The 16,859-nt window shown below is 41.6% G+C and overlaps 1 protein-coding gene and 1 long non-coding RNA gene across 2 annotated transcripts in view; one reads left to right on the top strand and one right to left on the bottom strand.

Annotated features, from left to right (window-relative positions):
* Positions 1-16,859, top strand: part of LOC310753783 (putative helicase senataxin) — a 215,455-nt gene that overhangs the window by 50,211 nt on the left and 148,385 nt on the right. Inside the window, exons 5-6 of the mRNA XM_083595121.1 lie at positions 3,191-3,410; positions 4,262-4,381. Of these exons, the coding sequence (XP_083451247.1) occupies positions 3,191-3,410; positions 4,262-4,381 (340 nt within the window). The remainder of the gene's footprint in view (positions 1-3,190; positions 3,411-4,261; positions 4,382-16,859) is intronic.
* LOC310753799 overlaps positions 1-16,859 on the bottom strand; it is a 272,887-nt gene that overhangs the window by 124,812 nt on the left and 131,216 nt on the right. The gene's annotated exons all lie outside the window — the stretch shown is intronic.

Here is a 16,859-nt window from a genome sequence, read left to right as displayed (position 1 = left end):
GGTGCTGGAGGAGACTCTTGAGAGTCCCATGGACTGCAAGAAGATCAAACGCATCCATTCTTAAGGAAATTAGCCCTGAGTGGTCACTGGAAGGACAGATTATGAAGCTGAGGCTCCAATACTTTGGCCACCTCATGAGAAGAGAAGATTCCCTGGAAAAGACCCTGATGTTGGGAAAGATGGAGGGCACAAGGAGAAGGGGACGACAGAGGATGAGATGGTTGGACAGTGTTCTTGAAGTGACAAACATGAGTCTGACCAAACTGCGGGAGGCAGTGGAAGACAGGAGTGCCTGGCGTGCTCTGGTCCATGGGGTCACGAAGAGTCGGACACGACTAAACGACTAAACAACAACAACATATATTTTTTCAACTGTCTATTTGCTAGCACAGCTTTCCCTGACTCCGTTCCAATCTTTCAATCCGGGCTGTTGTCCAAGCTTTTCGTTTGAGATTTAATAACATAGTAGTTTCCACATTGTTATGTTATTACTGTAAATTGTTAAGCATACTGTTTGCAATAATGCAATGTAAATGAGCTGTATTCCACAGATATAAGTCATTTGGCGATTGATCAGCCTCTCAGAGACCACACAATCCCCCCCCCCGGGCCCTAGAAGGGGAGCTGCTAGACATCCATCAGCCTTCTCTCTCGCTCATAATGAAAAACTTCTGCAAACAGCTGCACTATATGTAGTCCCAAATTGTTATCTCCAATCATTACAAAGTCAGCCAGCAAATATCTCCCGCTTCTCTCAAAAAGGGGGGAATTCTCATTTTTCCGTTCTGCGTCCTATTAACAAGCGCTGTCTTGTTTCTTCATTCATCTTTATCAAGTCTTTCAAGTCTAAGTAAAGCTGTGCAATTGAATACTTAATTATAAATAGAAGTCCATCTGTACTCTTTTTTTTTTTTAAAGTTTCTTAATGAGGCTTGGCATTGAAAACCAACTGTAGATGTTAAGAAGAGAAAAAAGACACACCAAACACCTCCGTAATCCACACGCCATGATGAGAATCTCTTTGAAGAATCTCTTAAACACCAGGAACTGTACAGTTCTGCAGATTTTTCTTTAGTCTTCTTCGGTCCAGGCTATGTCTGTTTATTGTCCAATTCCAATCATTTTATCGAACAGATATTTCCGGCTATGAGAATGACATCGGAGAGTGCCAGCCGTGTCGTGCTCTGGGACCCAGTGTCCTGCCGCTTGCACCTTGATGCAAGCTGACAATCTCAGATGCGGCAGTTTTGGTGGCCGTGGGTGCCTGAGGACGTCAAGGAGTAGGTTCACGCCTGCAAAACCTGTCAGTGTGCCAAGTGGCCACAAGAAGCCCTGATGGGGCTACTGCAACCCCTGCCTACATCGCAGGGGCCCTGGGAGTCCATAGCCATGGACTTCATTACTGAACTGCCGTCCTCGTGACAGCAGACTGTGATCTGGGTGATGGTGGACCTGTTTACCAAGATGGCACATTTTGTATCTTGCAAGGGGCTTCCAACAGCCTAAGAGACAGCCCAGTTCTTCGTAGATCATGTCTTCAAGCTGCACAGTCTGCCACAGCGAATTGTGTCTGAAAGAGGATCCCAATTCACCTCCCAGTTCTGTAAGAAGGCCATGCAACTTCTGGACATGGAACTGTGCCTCTCTTCAGCTCATCATCCGGAGACCAACAGAGAGGCAGAGAGAACCAACAACACACTGCAGCAGTACCTGTGTTGTTACGTCAGTTACCAGCAGGATGACTGGGTGGCCTTGCTCCTCTTGGCCGAGTTTGCGTATAAAGAAGTCTGACCCATCTTCTTTAACTTTCCATATGCTGGTGGAATCCCACCACTCCAAATGGTTCGCTCGCATTGAAAGCAGAATCAGAACATGTGGCCTATCACTCGAGTCACTGCTTATGCTCCCATAATTGGAAGCATTCCAGACAATCAAGTGCAGAATCCTAGAGATTGAATTCCAAGCCCTTAGCAGTACAGCCAATAAAACCTGTTCCCCATTGGGGTTGGGAATTCTACCCTCATTTGTCCAGGGCCCTCCATATTTACATTACCTTTATGCTCCCCACCTAAGCAGAGCTATTTCCCTCTCAAGATTTCACATCTTGCCATCTAGTAAGATGTTAGATTCTTGAAAATCCCTTGTGGCACAAAACTGGCTGTATCACACATGTTTTATTTCATTGCCCAGTTTATGCAAAAATAAATGATTAGTATTTGGCCCCCTTATTGAAGGAGGGGATCTTCCAGGGTGACCTATCTGTTGAATAACTGTAGGAATGACTTGGAGAATGCGGCAAGATTTTGGAGTGACGCCATGAAATTACGTCACCATAGGTCCTAAGAGCCACCTTTGTATCTCACAACGCCTGGACAGTTTTATCCTAAAGTGCCTCCTACTGTGTTTTGTTACCTGTGTTGTTTTCCAATCCATGTATACGACATACTCTTACTATGCCAATAAAGGAGATTGATTGAGAGCTAACTTATACTTAAGAGTACACCCATTGAAGTTAACAAACCTAAGTTGATAGTGCCTGTCAGGGGACTGCCATCAAAAGGGGGGAGGGAGGCAGGAACGATAGGGAAACAGACATGCAGCTTCCGTCGCCTAGTTTTCGCATGGGAATCAAACATAAGGAAAAGAGGAGGAGATTGGGGGTGTCCAGGTTCTTATGATTGGGGGGGGGCGGACTTCTGCACTGTACATAGTTTGCACCAAATAAAACCTATAAAAAGGCAGGTCGGAGTCCTGGCTGTTTACTCGTGAGCAACCATACGCATCCTTGACAGCGCCCATCAATTTCAGTGGGCCTGCTCTGCATAGGACTGACACAGGATACAACCCAAAGTAACATCCAAACTGTTCTACATTGTCATTAACACAGTTCTATTTTTAGTAATTCTGCCCAGAATCTTTTTTTTAAAAGGTTGTTGTTAAAAGGTGGTTGGTCTCTTGTCCCTCAGTGTCTAGGGTGGTTGGGAAGTGAGGAGGCCAGGAAGTTCACAACCTTCAAATAAGCATTTCTAGAAATAGATATCTAGGCTGTCTGGTTTGGAATTTGAACCTTTATCTTACGCTTTATAATAGTTGCTTTTCATGCCAACTTGCTTCCTGCCCCAATTTGTCTTAACAATTACTGTTGTGATTCCTTACTGTAGTAATTCCTAGTGTCCCTCCAAACCCACAGATTCGCCAGTGGGCCATCCTGAAAGCCAGGAGCCTGGGGAAGGTGGACAGGGACGACTATTACAACATCCAGGAAGTGTTGACGTGCTTGTTCAGAGTCATAGAGCTGGACCACTTTGAAAACTCTGATACTTATAACCTTGCAATAGTTGAGAAGGGGAATCTTATCTTGTTGCCTCGCCATCTGTATGATACCACCAGTTACAAAAACTACTGGCTAGGTGAGTAGAAGCAAGCTGAGATGTTAGGCATGAACCATTCTATAGAGAGTGGTAGCATTGTAGTACAGCAGAGATGGCTAAACCTTTTTGTCTTTTGGCGCATGGGCAACATTGGCTCATAACAAAACCTCTGAGGGCTTCATGCCAGCACTGTGTGCGCCCCCAAAATGGGCATGGGGTGAGCATGGGTACAACCACCCCACACTCAGTCTGTGTGTCTTCCCCTCCAGTGCATGCATGCGCACACACACACACACGGAAAGCTACCTTACACTGAATTTGACCATTGGTCCATATAGCTAAAAGCTTACTAACCTGTGGTCTTAGATGTTGCTGGAATATGTTTCTCATAATCTTGGACTATTAGCTTGCCAGTTGGGGCTGATGGGAATTGTAGTCTAATAGAATTTAGAGGGCTGCAGGCTTGCGCCCTGAGGCTCCTTTTCTCCTGTTCCTTGTAGAATGAAAACTTTCCTTCCTTTACCTGTATCAGACATTTTTTTGTGGCATTGAACTGTTGCATATATCATTTTTTAAAATTACACCATCTCAACTATGTTTGTGCAACCTGTTCAAAGAAATGTGTAATGAAAAACAGGGGAAGCTAACATGATGCCCTCCAGATGTTGTTGGACTCCCAACTCCCATCAGCCCTAGTCAATATGGTCTGCTGCCAGGGATGATGGGAATTGTATTCCCAAGCTCTAGAGGGCTCCAGAGATTAAAAGTTTGAGTGGCATGCTAGCAGGTGCAATTACAAAAGTAGGTTTTGTTTTGGTTGTGGATTAAGATTGGGAGTTAAGCCAACTCCCAGTGATAGCTTCTGAACTTTCTCATTTTCATTGTTGTAGGTATCTGTATGTTGTTGATGGTGCTGGAAGAACAAGCCATGGATTTGTTGTTGTTTGGCCCAGACAAGCAGATTGACTTCATGCCGTGCATAATGAAGGCCATGAAGAAACCAACAGAGGGTAAGTAACTAATAATCATTGGGGGCAGTGATACAAGCAAATTAAAAACAGTCTGAGTGTCCACTCTCTTAAGGTAAAATCATTCCTTTCACAGAACTTGTACGCCAAGTAACTTACTTAATGTGGAAATGTTATGGTATAGTATATGATGGCTGACAGCTAGTTTCTTTTTTAAACAAACTTTTTTATTTATTCAAAATGAAAAAGTAAAAGAAAAATCATTATTCCGTTTTGCATATCATACTTTGGAAAAAAACAAAACAAAACCCATATACACAAAAATAAAGAAATACTAAAATTTTCACCCATGTAGCTTCCCTCCACCACAACTTGACATCCTTTATACTATAAATAGTTTAACATTGTGTCTTGTATTATCCAATATATATCCATTATTAATTTTACCTTAGTTTGATTCATCTTTACATACTTATTCTACTCATAGCAATATATTATTCTTAGAGCAGTGTTTTTTCATATAGTCCTCAAAACATTGCCATTCCTTCCTTAGATTTTGGTTGGACTGATTTCTTATGGCTGCCGTTAATTTGGCCAATCTTATAAATTCACATAATTTAATTATCCAATCTTCTTTAGTGGGAATGATGTCTCCTTTCCAATTTCTAGCAGGTAGCAATCTGGCTGTGACTGTGGCATATAAAAACATCCTTTTCTTATCCTGTGGGATGTCATTTCCTAAAATACCCAATAGGAACGCCTCCAGTTTCTTCGCTCTAGAAATTTTGAACTTTTTTTTCTTTAATTCTTCATGGATACATCCCCAGAAGTTCTTAACTTTCTCACATCCCCACCATACATGGAACATTGTCCCCTCAATTTTATTACCAACACAGGTTGGATTTTAGTTTATATACCTTGACTAATTTAGAGGGTGTCATATACCACCTATATAACATTTTTACCAGATTTTCCATAATGGTGTAACAGGCGGTAAATCTGATGTCTGGTCTCCAAAGTTTTTCCCACTGCTCCATCTGCATTGTGTGGCTGATGTCCTGGGCCCATTTTACCATAACATCTTTTACTTGCTCATCTTTCAGCTCCCATTCAAGTAATAGATCTTAAATTTTAGATAATAATTTCTTATTGTTCTTTAATAATATAATTTGTAATTTGGATTCTTCTTTTCCAAAACCTATTTTTTTATCTGAATTAAATACATTATTTAACTGGTGGTATTGTAGCCAATCGGTGAGATAATGCCTTATCTCTTCAAATGATTTCTTCTTTTTTTTTAAATATTTTTTTATTAAGCAATTTTTATAACCACACGAACATAACATAAATACAACAAATACATAAACAAACAAAAACAAAAACAAAACAGAAAAAAACGAGTACCATTTCATATCTTAATTTCTTAAACCTTTCTTCCCCGACTTCCTCATGCCTCCCTTTTCTGTATTCCAGGTTCTAATCAATTACTCAGCAAATCTTCCCTTATTTTAATTTAAATTTAAGCTAATCTTCCTTATTCTCCTTGTCTTAACCATTACTAATAGTAACCATTTACTTTCCAGTCCAACATCATTCTAACTTTCATTAATTTTGTAATATTTCTTTAGATAATCCTTGAACTTTTTCCATTCCTCTTCCGCTGCTTCTCTTCCCTGGTTTCGGATTCTGCTCGTCATTTCTGCCAAGCCCATATAGTCAATCACCTTCATCTGCCATTCTTCCAGTGTGGGTAGATCTTGTGTCTTCCAGTACTTTGCAATGAGTATTCTAGCTGCTGTTGTAGCATACATAAAGAAAGTTATATCCGTCTTTAACACCCCTTGGCCGACAATACCCAAGAGAAAGGCCTCTGGTTTCTTAGGGAAGGTATATTTAAATACCTTTTTAAGTTCATTATAGATCATTTCCCAGAATGCCTTAATCTTCGGGCACGTCCACCAAAGGTGAAAAAATGTACCTTCTTTTTCTTTACATTTCCAACATTTATTATCAGGCAAATGGTAAATCTTTGCAAGCTTGACTGGGGTTATGTACCACCTATAGATCATTTTCATAATATTTTTTCTTAAGGCATTACATGCCGTAAATTTCATCCCGGTGGTCCACAACTTTTCCCAATCCGCAAACAAAATATTATGACCAATGTCCTGAGCCCATTTAATCATAGTTGATTTAACCGTTTCATCTTGTGTATTCCATTTCAGCAGTAAATTATACATTTTTGACAAATTCTTAGTACTGGATTCTAACAATTCAGTCTCCAATTTTGATTTTTCCACCTGGAAGCCAATTTTACTGTCCAATTTAAACGCTTCATTTATTTGGTGATAGTGCAACCAATCTCTCACCTTCCCTTTTAGTTTCTCAAAACTCTGCAATCTCAGTTTGTCCCCTTCCTTTTCCAAAATTTCCCAATATCTTGGCCACTTCGACTCCATATTTAACTTTTTAACTGCCTTAGCTTCCATTGGCGACAGCCACCTTGGAGTTTTGTTTTCCAGCAAATCTTTATATCTGGTACAGACATTTAATAGTGCTTTTCTGACTATATGGTTTTTAAAACTTTTATGCGCTTTAACCTTGTCATACCACAAATATGCATGCCACCCAAAAATATTGTTAAAACCTTCCAAATCCAAAATGTCTGTGTTTTCAAGAAGCAGCCAATCTTTTAGCCAGCAGAAAGCTGCCGCTTCATAGTACAGTTTAAAGTCTGGCAGGGCAAACCCCCCTCTTTCCTTTGAATCCGTTAATATCTTAAATTTAATTCTGGGCTTCTTGCCCTGCCAGACAAATTTAGATATATCTTTTTGCCACTTCTTGAAACAGTCCATTTTTTCCATTATTTGTAATGCTTGGAACAAAAACAACATTCTTGGCAATACATTCATTTTTATAACTGCAATTCGACCTAACAAGGAAAGCTTCAAATTTGACCAAGTCTCCAAATCTTTTTTCACTTCTGTCCAAGTTTTTTCATAATTATCTTTAAATAGGTTCACATTCTTAGCTGTCATATTTATACCCAAATATTTCACTTTTTTAACCACAGTCAACCCTGTCTCATTCTGAAACCTTTCTTTTTCAACCTGTGTTAAATTTTTCTCCAATACCTTAGTCTTTAACTTGTTCAATTTAAATCCTGCCATTTGACCAAACTCTTGAATTATTTCCAAAACTCTTTTCGTGCTAGCTTCTGGCTCTTGTAATGTAAGTACTAGGTCATCTGCAAATGCTCTCAGTTTATATTGTTTAGCTCCGACCTGAATCCCCTTGACCAACTGGTCCCTCCTAATCATATTAAGCAAAACCTCCAAGACCGATATAAAAAGTAGTGGGGAGATAGGGCACCCCTGACGTGTCCCTTTTTCAATCTTGAACTCTTCTGTAACCACATTATTTACAATTAATTTTGCTTTCTGTTCAGAGTATATTGCACCTATACCATTTTCAAACCCTTGGCCTACCCCCATCCCCCGGAGGTTCTTCAACATAAAACTCCAAGATATATTGTCAAAGGCTTTCTCGGCATCCACAAATATCAAAACAGCCTTAGTGTTTATATTCACTTCCAACTTCTCCAAAATGTCAATTATATTCCTTACGTTATCCGACAAATGCCTTTTCGGGAGAAAGCCCGCTTGGTCCCCATGAATCTCCTCCATCAAAACTCTTTTCAATCTCTTTGCTAAAATATCAGCAAAGATTTTGTAATCCACATTTAGTAGCGAGATGGGTCGGTAGTTCTTAAGTTGAGTCTTTTCAGTCTCTGTCTTTGGTATAAGTGTGATGTAAGCCTCCCTCCACGTGTCGGGTGCCCTTCTCCCCTCCATAATCTCGTTGCAGACTTCCTTCAAAGGTTGTATCAACCCTTCTTTCAAAACTTTGTAATATTTGGAAGTCAGTCCATCCGGTCCGGGAGCTTTGCCCAACGTCATGCTTTGAATGGCATCTTCTATTTCTTGTGCTGATATCTCCTGGTTCAAAATTGTCTTACTTTCCTGCGAAATCTTTTTCAGCCCATTTTTCTCGAGGAATTGTTGTATATCCATTTCTTTCTGCGGCCCTTGTGTGTACAGTTGTCTAAAGTAGCTCTGAAAGCAGTTCCTAATTTCCGCTGGGTTACATATGTTCTTTCCTTCCACTTCTATGTTTGTTACCGTGTTGAGTTTTTGTCTCTTCTTTATTTGCCAAGCCAATAACTTGCCACATTTATCTGCAGATTCAAAAGTCTTTTGTCTCATTTGTTTAATTTTCCATTCTATTTCTTGATTCATCAGTTCCATATATTGTGTTTGATATAATTTAATTTCTCTTAAAATCTCTTGCGATTTTGGCTTCAATCTTAGTTTCCTTTCCCCTTCTTTTATCTTTTCCAAGATTTTCTCTTTCCTCTCATTTTGCTTTCTTTTCTTTAGTGTATTTTGTTGTATCAAAAACCCTCTCATCACGGCTTTACTTGCGTCCCATACTATTTTTTCTACTTTAGTCCTTAAGTTAATTTCAAAATAATCTTTCAAAGTTTTTTGGGCCTTCTTACAAATCTCCTCATCTCTAAATAAGGTGTCATTCATTCTCCATCTAAAGGAACCAGTTGTTGTTTGCTTCATCACCATCTTTACTGCGTTGTGGTCGGAGAAGGTTTTTGGGCAGATTTCCACTTTCTTTATATTCGGCGCCATACTGCTAGCCACCCAAATTTGGTCAATCCGTGTCCATGTCATTTTGGCTTCAGAGAAGAAGGTTCCCTCTCTTTCTAATGGGTGTTTTGTTCTCCAAATGTCAATCAAATCCATATTGTCAGTCATTTCAAAGAAAGTTTTTGGTAGTCTTCCGTCTTTTGTAACTACCTGTCTTTGTGCTTTATCCATATTTGTTGAAACCACTCCATTCATGTCTCCCATCATAATTAAATTGTAATCCATGTAGTCCATCAAAGTTTCATGCAACTTCTTAAAGAATTCAGCTTTCCCTTCATTTGGTGCATAGATTCCCACTATCAAAAACTTTTCTCCTTGAGATTGAATTTCAATTGCCAAATATCTTCCTTGGTCATCTTTAAAAATTTGTTTTGGTTGCAAATTTTCCTTTGCATAGATCACCACTCCTCTCTTTTTTACTCTGTCTGAAGATATAAATTCTTGTCCCAATCTTTTATTTATTAATAGTTTCCTATGTGCTCTTGTCACATGGGTCTCTTGTAAACAAATCAAGTCCAATTGGTCTTTCTTTAAAGCATGAAATATATTTTTTCTTTTTCTGGGAATATTTAAACCGTTACAATTCCAGGTTAAAAGTTGCAGAGCCATGATGAGGCTATTTACTCTTTCCTCCTACAGCTCCCAGTTGTTGTTCCTCTTTTGTCGGTGATTCCGTATCCGTGTCTAATGATCCCTTGCTTGAAGGATGCCCTTGTCCTGGAAACGTCTCTTTCTGTAGGTCTTCTTCGTGTTCTCCTAAAAACTTGTCTTTATCACTCACTGTCTTTATTCTTCTTTTCTTCCCCTTGTATTTAAAAGACAAGCCTTGAGGAAACTCCCACCTGAATGGTATGTAGTTTCTTTTCAGCAGCGTCACCAAGTCCTTGTAAAATCCTCTTGCATCCAAAATACTTTTGGGAATATCTTTAAAGATCTCAATATGAAAATCTTCAATTTGAAGGGTTGTTTGGTAATGCAGGTTCAATATTTTATCTCTCTCCTCCTTTGATCTTAAAGTTATTAAGCAATCTCTGGGTCTGTTCTTCCTCTGCCTTATTCCCAGTCTAAATGCACTCTCTATCTTAAATTCTTCCTTATCCAGCTCCTGCTTCCAAAAGTCAGAAAATTCTTTTGTCAAGTAATCCACCAAGTTGTCTCCTTCCTTTTCCGGCACAAGTCTGATCCTCAGGTTCCTCTCCTTGCGTTGCATATCTTGCATAGAGAGTGCCAGCTCATACTCATCTAGTTTCCTGTACACCGGTGGGAACTTTTCCTCGGCAGCAGTTGCAATTTCTTTAGCTTCCTCAGCTATCTTTCGTGTTGTAGATGAATCCTCCAATAATTTCCCAATTGCTTCTGCATTAGAGTTCACTTTGTTCCCAAGGTCAGTTATACTTTTTGTATTTAAATCAATTTTCCCAGAGATTTCTTCAATTTTCTTATTTGTTTCAGCAACTTGTACTCTAGTTTCTGCGCCTTGCTTTTTTAGTTCCTCCAAAGAGTCATTTATTTTCCCCAATACTTTAGCAAATGCTTCTTCTGAAGACATTATTTTCACTTTTGCCTTTGAGACAGCTGCAGTTCCAGAGGCTCCTGATACAGAAGCCCTTCTTTGCATAGAAAGATCGATTTTGTATTGTCTGCCAGATCTCAAGGTTGTTTCTTGTGAGTCCTCTTTCTCTTTACCATCTGCCATAACAAAGTCTTTCACTCAAGGTCATTCCCACACTCTTAAGCTGTCGGACAAAAGTTCTCAAGTTTTAAGCTCCACTTGTTGCTGAAACTATTCGCAAGTCCTCTAGAGGGCGTAAAGCCAATTCTTTGCCTTCAAGTTGGTCCCAAACAAAAGCCCTCCTAATCCCTTTCAATTATTCTTTTTTCTTTTTAAAAGATCCAAATCAATAGTGTCCTGCATGTAACTTTACTGTGAAATAAAGTATTTCAAGTTGAGAGTAGCCAAAGTCAATGTTACAGTTACTTTTTTACCTTCTTGTAGCAACAGTCCTTAGCCGGTTCCTTTTCTCCGGCAGTCCGATCCCCAGGTTTAAGTGCAGCGGTAAACAGTTCAATTTCTTTTAAACAGGCAGGAAAACACTCTAAAATCTTCTTCCCCCCCCCCCTCCTGCCTTCGGGGAGGGAGTTCTTTGCTTGGTGGTGGATTTCTTAGTTCCCACAACTCTCCTTTCAAAAAGTTACAGCTTGAATGTCTTTCGCTTTGATCTTGCTACAGAACGGAAAGCAGACTTCCTTTTTAGTGCTTGTCCGTCTCGGTGCCCAATTTCCTTAAATTTAACGTCCAATTTATATTTTGAAGTTCAATCCTACTCACGGAAAGTTGCTCTTTTTAATCCAAATTCACCGGAAGAAATCAGCGCTCTCCGCTAATGGTGACGCGGCTTCACTTCGCAGGCTGGGTGAAAGCGACTCTCGGCACCGCTCCACACACCCTCCGCTGTTCCGTAGCCTTTAAATTTCACAACGTCGGGGGGGCGCAAAGGTACCCGCCGAGTCTCCAGTTCACAGGCTACGTGCCTGTGATTTTTAAGGGCAAATGATTTCAATTTCATTTGCCCTTGATCTTCTTTTAGTAGTTGGCTGTAAGTTCCCCAATTGCTATTCATATTTATATTTTTAACTGCGAAGGCCTCTAATGGAGACAGCCACCATGGCGTTTGAGGTTCAAGTAATGGTTGGTATCAGTCCACACCTTATAGAGGGCATTCCTAACTATATGATTAGTAAACCCACTGTGGACTTTGACTTTATTGTAGCCAAGGTAGGCATGCACACTGACAACTGGGAAATACTGGCCCGTGAGCGCTCCAGTTGGAGAACAGCCTTTACCAAAGGTGTCCTGGGCTTTGAAGACACTCAAACTCAGGATGCAAGGGAGAAACGTGCTAAGAGGAAGGCACGCTTGGCAAATCCACACCGTGATCAACTCCTGCCCGGAAATCAATGTCCCCACTGTGGAAGGACGTGTGGGTCCAGAATTGGCCTCCACAGTCACTTACGGACTCATTGTTAAAACCCTGTCTATGGAAGACAATCTTACTCGGCTACAAGTGATCGCCAAAGAAGAAAAAGAAGAAGCCACCCATATCTGTTGTTGTAACTCTCCAAGTCCAGTAAATCTGTCTTCTCTAACAAGATCCAATCCTTAATCCACGTCAGGAACGCTGCCTCGTAATACTTTCTTAAATTTAGAAGTGCAAAGCCCCCTCTCTCTTTCTTGTCAGGGAAGAGTTAGAAGTTTCCAGTTTATCAGAGGGAGAAAGCATTCGCCAAAGGGGGAAGGAGAGCAGTGAATCTAATAGAAGAGAGCAAGAGGAACAACAGGGAGGGACTGGCTGTTCACAGGAAAGGCAAGGGTTAAGTTCTAGCTCAGATTCGGAGGAGGGGAGATACAGGCCAGCTCTAGCCAGGAGGTTAGAAAAAAGAGCGGGAAAGCGAAGGGAAAGGCTCCTTCGCCATTTTGAGGGTGGCTGGTCACGGAGAAGCAGAGCTCAGAAGGTATCTGAAATAAGTGACTCTGAGGAATAATAGTTAAGAACCGTTTATAAGATTGTTTTGTTAATACGCAATAAAAAGTTATAAAAGAACAAGAAGCGTTTGTGTGGTGATCTGAAGAGGACAACGACCAGGCCTGACAGAATACCTTCTGCTCTGCGCCTCTTCACTATAAGTAAAGAAGGAGAAGCCAAAATGGATGGAGCTGTGGCGCCAGTTGGCAAGGAGAAACCCCAGCGCTCCAGCTAACATTACAGGACTTATGGCAACAGAACTTACAGTTGAAAAGTCAAGTCGACATACTATCAGCAGCACTGGGAGAACATAGAACCATGTTGCAAGCGACGTGTGGAGATAGAGTGAGTAAAATATTTACTATACGTCCACGTAGCTTCAAGGGAGAAAGCTCTGAATACATGGCTTTCAAGACAGAAATTTCTTACATAATAAAGGATAAAGAATTTCAATCTGAGCAAGAGAAGGTTGCTTATGTGATTAATTTCTTGGAAGGGAGGGCTAAGGACTGTGTTATACCCCTAATATCTCGGAGGGATGCCGCCCTAGGAAATCTACAAATTTTTCTGCAGTATCTAGACACGATTTTCTTAGATCCTGCGCATGAAGTAACCACAGCTAGGCAGCTGTTGAGAATGAGACAAGGAAAAGACACTGTGGGAGTTTATTGGTCCAACTTTAGTTTGCTGGTGCAGAAATTAAAATGGGATCTGAATTCCCCAACAGTTGCAGCCCTTTTTAGGGAAGGACTGAATAATGAGATTTTAGACCAATTGGCCTAAATGCCAGAACCTAGTTCCTTGGACTCTCTGGTCCGAACGTGCCTGCAATTGACCCTACGCATGGAACGGAGGGCTAGTGAAAAGAAGGAACAATGGAGACCACGGTGGCGGGAAAACAATATTATTGAAAGTACAGAGAGCAGAGCGGGCAATGTGCCAGGACAAGAGCGGCCAGAGCCCATGGAATTAGGAGCAGCCAGACCCCTCCCAGTTACTACCTCTTCCATGGTAAGAGGAAATGCAGGGAGAGGAAGAGACACGAGGCGTTGCTTTGTCTGTGGGAAACCAGGGCATCTAGCACGACAATGTCGCAATTGTAAAGGATGGGAGTCTCTATCTGGAGTAGACATGGGAGAAGACAAATGCCCGAAGGAACTGCATCAGGGAAACGAATGTCCCCGGCTGGAAATGGGAGCTTGCAGCCGGGTGGAGGAGCAATAGAAGGCTCTCACGCGGAACCACCTATCCCAGGACTAACGGTGAAGGTGCAACTACAACTACCCAATGGACACAGGGTCCAGGTAGAGGCGCTGTTAGACTCAGGAGCGTCAGCAGATTTCACAGACCAGAAATTGGTACAGGAACACAAAATCGCTTTGTTACCTTTGAATTTCCCACTGCGAGTGAAAACAATCGACGGCAGACCGCTACTTTCAGGAGAAGTGACTTACGAGACTCCACCAATGAGAATGGATATGGGTAATCACTCAGAGACCAGGGCATTTCATGTCACCAAACTAGCTGGGCACCCGATGGTGCTGGGCATGAGTTGGCTCAATCGTCATAATCCGGTGATTGCCTGGCATCAAAGGTCTTTGGTTTTTGGTTCGATCTATTGTATGACACATTGTTTGGGGCAAAAGGGAAAAATCTCAGTGGAAGTAATGGGAACAGAGGTAGAAGGGAAGTTGATGGGGAATGAAAGTGAGATTCCGTCACAATATATTGCTTATCGGGATGTTTTTTGTGAAAAAGAAGCGGATAAACTTCCACCACATAGGCCCTATGATTGCAAGATAGATCTAGTCCCTGGGGCACAGTTGCCACCAAGCAAGATATATGTCATGTCGGAAGTAGAATCTGCAGCATTGAGGGAGTTCCTGCAAAAGAATTTGCAGAGAGGTTTTATTAGAGAGTCCACGGCCTCTGGGGGTGCTCCCGTCTTTTTTGTCAAAAAGAAAGGGGAGGAAGGGGCACCAAGATTAGTATGTGACTTCAGAATCCTTAACAGCCAAATGAAGCCTCGCGTGTGCCCACTGCCACGTATAGATGACCTCTTAGAGAGAGTAAGGTCAGCCAAAGTCTTTACCAAGCTTGATCTACGAGGAGCATATAATCTGATAAGGGTCAGAGAAGGGGATGAGTGGAAAACCAGTTTTTGTACTAAGTATGGTGCATTTGAATTCTTGGTAATGCCTTTTGGCTTGGAAAATGGCTCAGGGGTATTTCAAACCTTCATCAATCACGTCTTAGCAGGTATACTGGATCAGTTCTGTGTCTCTTATTTAGATGACCTCTTAATATATAGTGAAAGTATGGAGGAACATGTAAAACATGTCACGCAGGTGTTAGAGAGATTTAGGACCAACAGGTTATATGTGAAGTTAGAAAAGTGTAAGTTCCACACACAAAAGGTGGAGTTCCTGGGATATTGCATTTCCCACGAAGGGGTGCACATGGACCCCAGTAAAGTTCAGGCAGTGGTGGAATGGGAGGCACCTAAAACTAAGAAAGATCTACAGAGGTTTTTAGGATTTGCTAATTTCTCTCGTAAATTAATAGGTAATTACTCCAAAATCACAACGCCACTGACTGATTGTCTAAGAGGCAAGGGGCCATTCAGATGGTCTGAGGAAGCACAGAAGGCCTTTGATAAATTAAAGGTGGTGTTTGCTTCAGAAAAATATCTTATGCACCTAGATCCAAGTGAACGTATAAAGGTAGAAACTGACGCCTCTGATAGGGCTATTGGGGCCATTCTGCTGCAACAGGACAAGGAAGGGGACTGGAGACCCTGTGCATTCTACTCTAGAAAATTAAATCAATCAGAACAAAACTACGTCATATTTGATAAGGAACTTTTAGCTGTGCATGCTGCCTTTAAAGTGTGGAGACATTTTTTGGAAGGGGCGTCACATCAGATGGTGGTACAAACAGATCATAAGAATTTAGAGTATTGGAGAACTGCTAGACAGCTAAACCAAAGGCAAATTAGGTGGGCGGAGTTTTTTGCTGGGTTTAATTTTAGGATTGAGTACATACCTGGGCATCAAAACGTTCGTGCAGACGCGCTATCGTGCAAACCTGAGTATATGGAAGGGGAAGCACCTCCCAAGTTGCGAGAAATGCTGAGATCAGATCAGTGGGGGTGTGCAGCTGTAGTAGTGGACGGCAGGGAATTCCAGCGATTGACAGTAACAGATGAGTTTGCACAAAAGAAAATGGAGGAACTGAGAAAAGGTAGAGGGGAAGAGGAAGGTTTCAAGGAAAAAGGTGGATTGTTGTACAGGAGAGGGGTGCTGTATGTACCTGCAGGTAAATTAAGAGGTAAAGTGTTGAGGCAACATCATGATAACCCGACTGCAGGACATTTTGGTAGAGAAAAGACCCTGTATCAGATCACACGGCAGTTCTGGTGGCCAAAGTTGAGGGAGGAGGTAACGCAATATGTAAGAGGTTGTGCAGTATGTCAACGAGCCAAGGCACCCAGAGCAGCTCCCGCAGGGTTGTTGCAACCTATGCCTACGCCAGGAAGGCCTTGGGATGTGGTGTCTATGGATTTTATAACTTATTTACCGTCATCGCATAGGCAAACAGTGATCTTTGTGGTGGTTGACATGCTAGCCAAGATGGCACATTTCATACCATGTGCCAAAATTCCAACCACACAGGAAACTGCAAAAATGTTTTTAGATAATATTTTTAGGTTGCATGGTATGCCATCACAAATCATTTCAGATAGAGGGGCCCAATTTACATCACAATTTTGGAGGAGGTTAATGCAGTTACTAGATGTGGAGCTAAGCCTCACGTCGGCGAGACACCCGCAAACCAATGGGGAAGCTGAAATAATAATAATAATAATAATAATAATAATAATAATAATAATTTATTATTTGTACCCCGCCCATCTGGCTGGGTTTCCCCAGCCACTCTGGGCGGCTTCCATAGAAACCAAAAATACACTAAAATATCACAGATTAAAAACTTCCCTGAACAGGGCTGCCTTAAGATGTCTTCTGAATGTCAGGTAGTTATTTATCGCTTTGACATCTGATGGGAGGGCATTCCACAGGGCAGGCGCCACTACCGAGAAGGCCCTCTGCCTGGTTCCCTGTAGCTTTGCTTCTCGCAATGAGGGAACCGCCAGAAGGCCCTCGGCGCTGGACCTCAGCATCCGGGCAGAACGATGGGGGTGGAGACGCTCCTTCAGGTATACTGGGCCGAGGCCGTTTAGGGCTTTAAAGGTCAACACCAGCACTTTGAATTGTG

The sequence above is a fragment of the Podarcis filfolensis genome (genome assembly GCF_964270895.1).
Source record: "Podarcis filfolensis genome assembly, chromosome: W".
Classification (NCBI taxonomy): domain Eukaryota; kingdom Metazoa; phylum Chordata; class Lepidosauria; order Squamata; family Lacertidae; genus Podarcis; species Podarcis filfolensis.
This window is presented reverse-complemented; position numbering and strand designations above follow the sequence as displayed.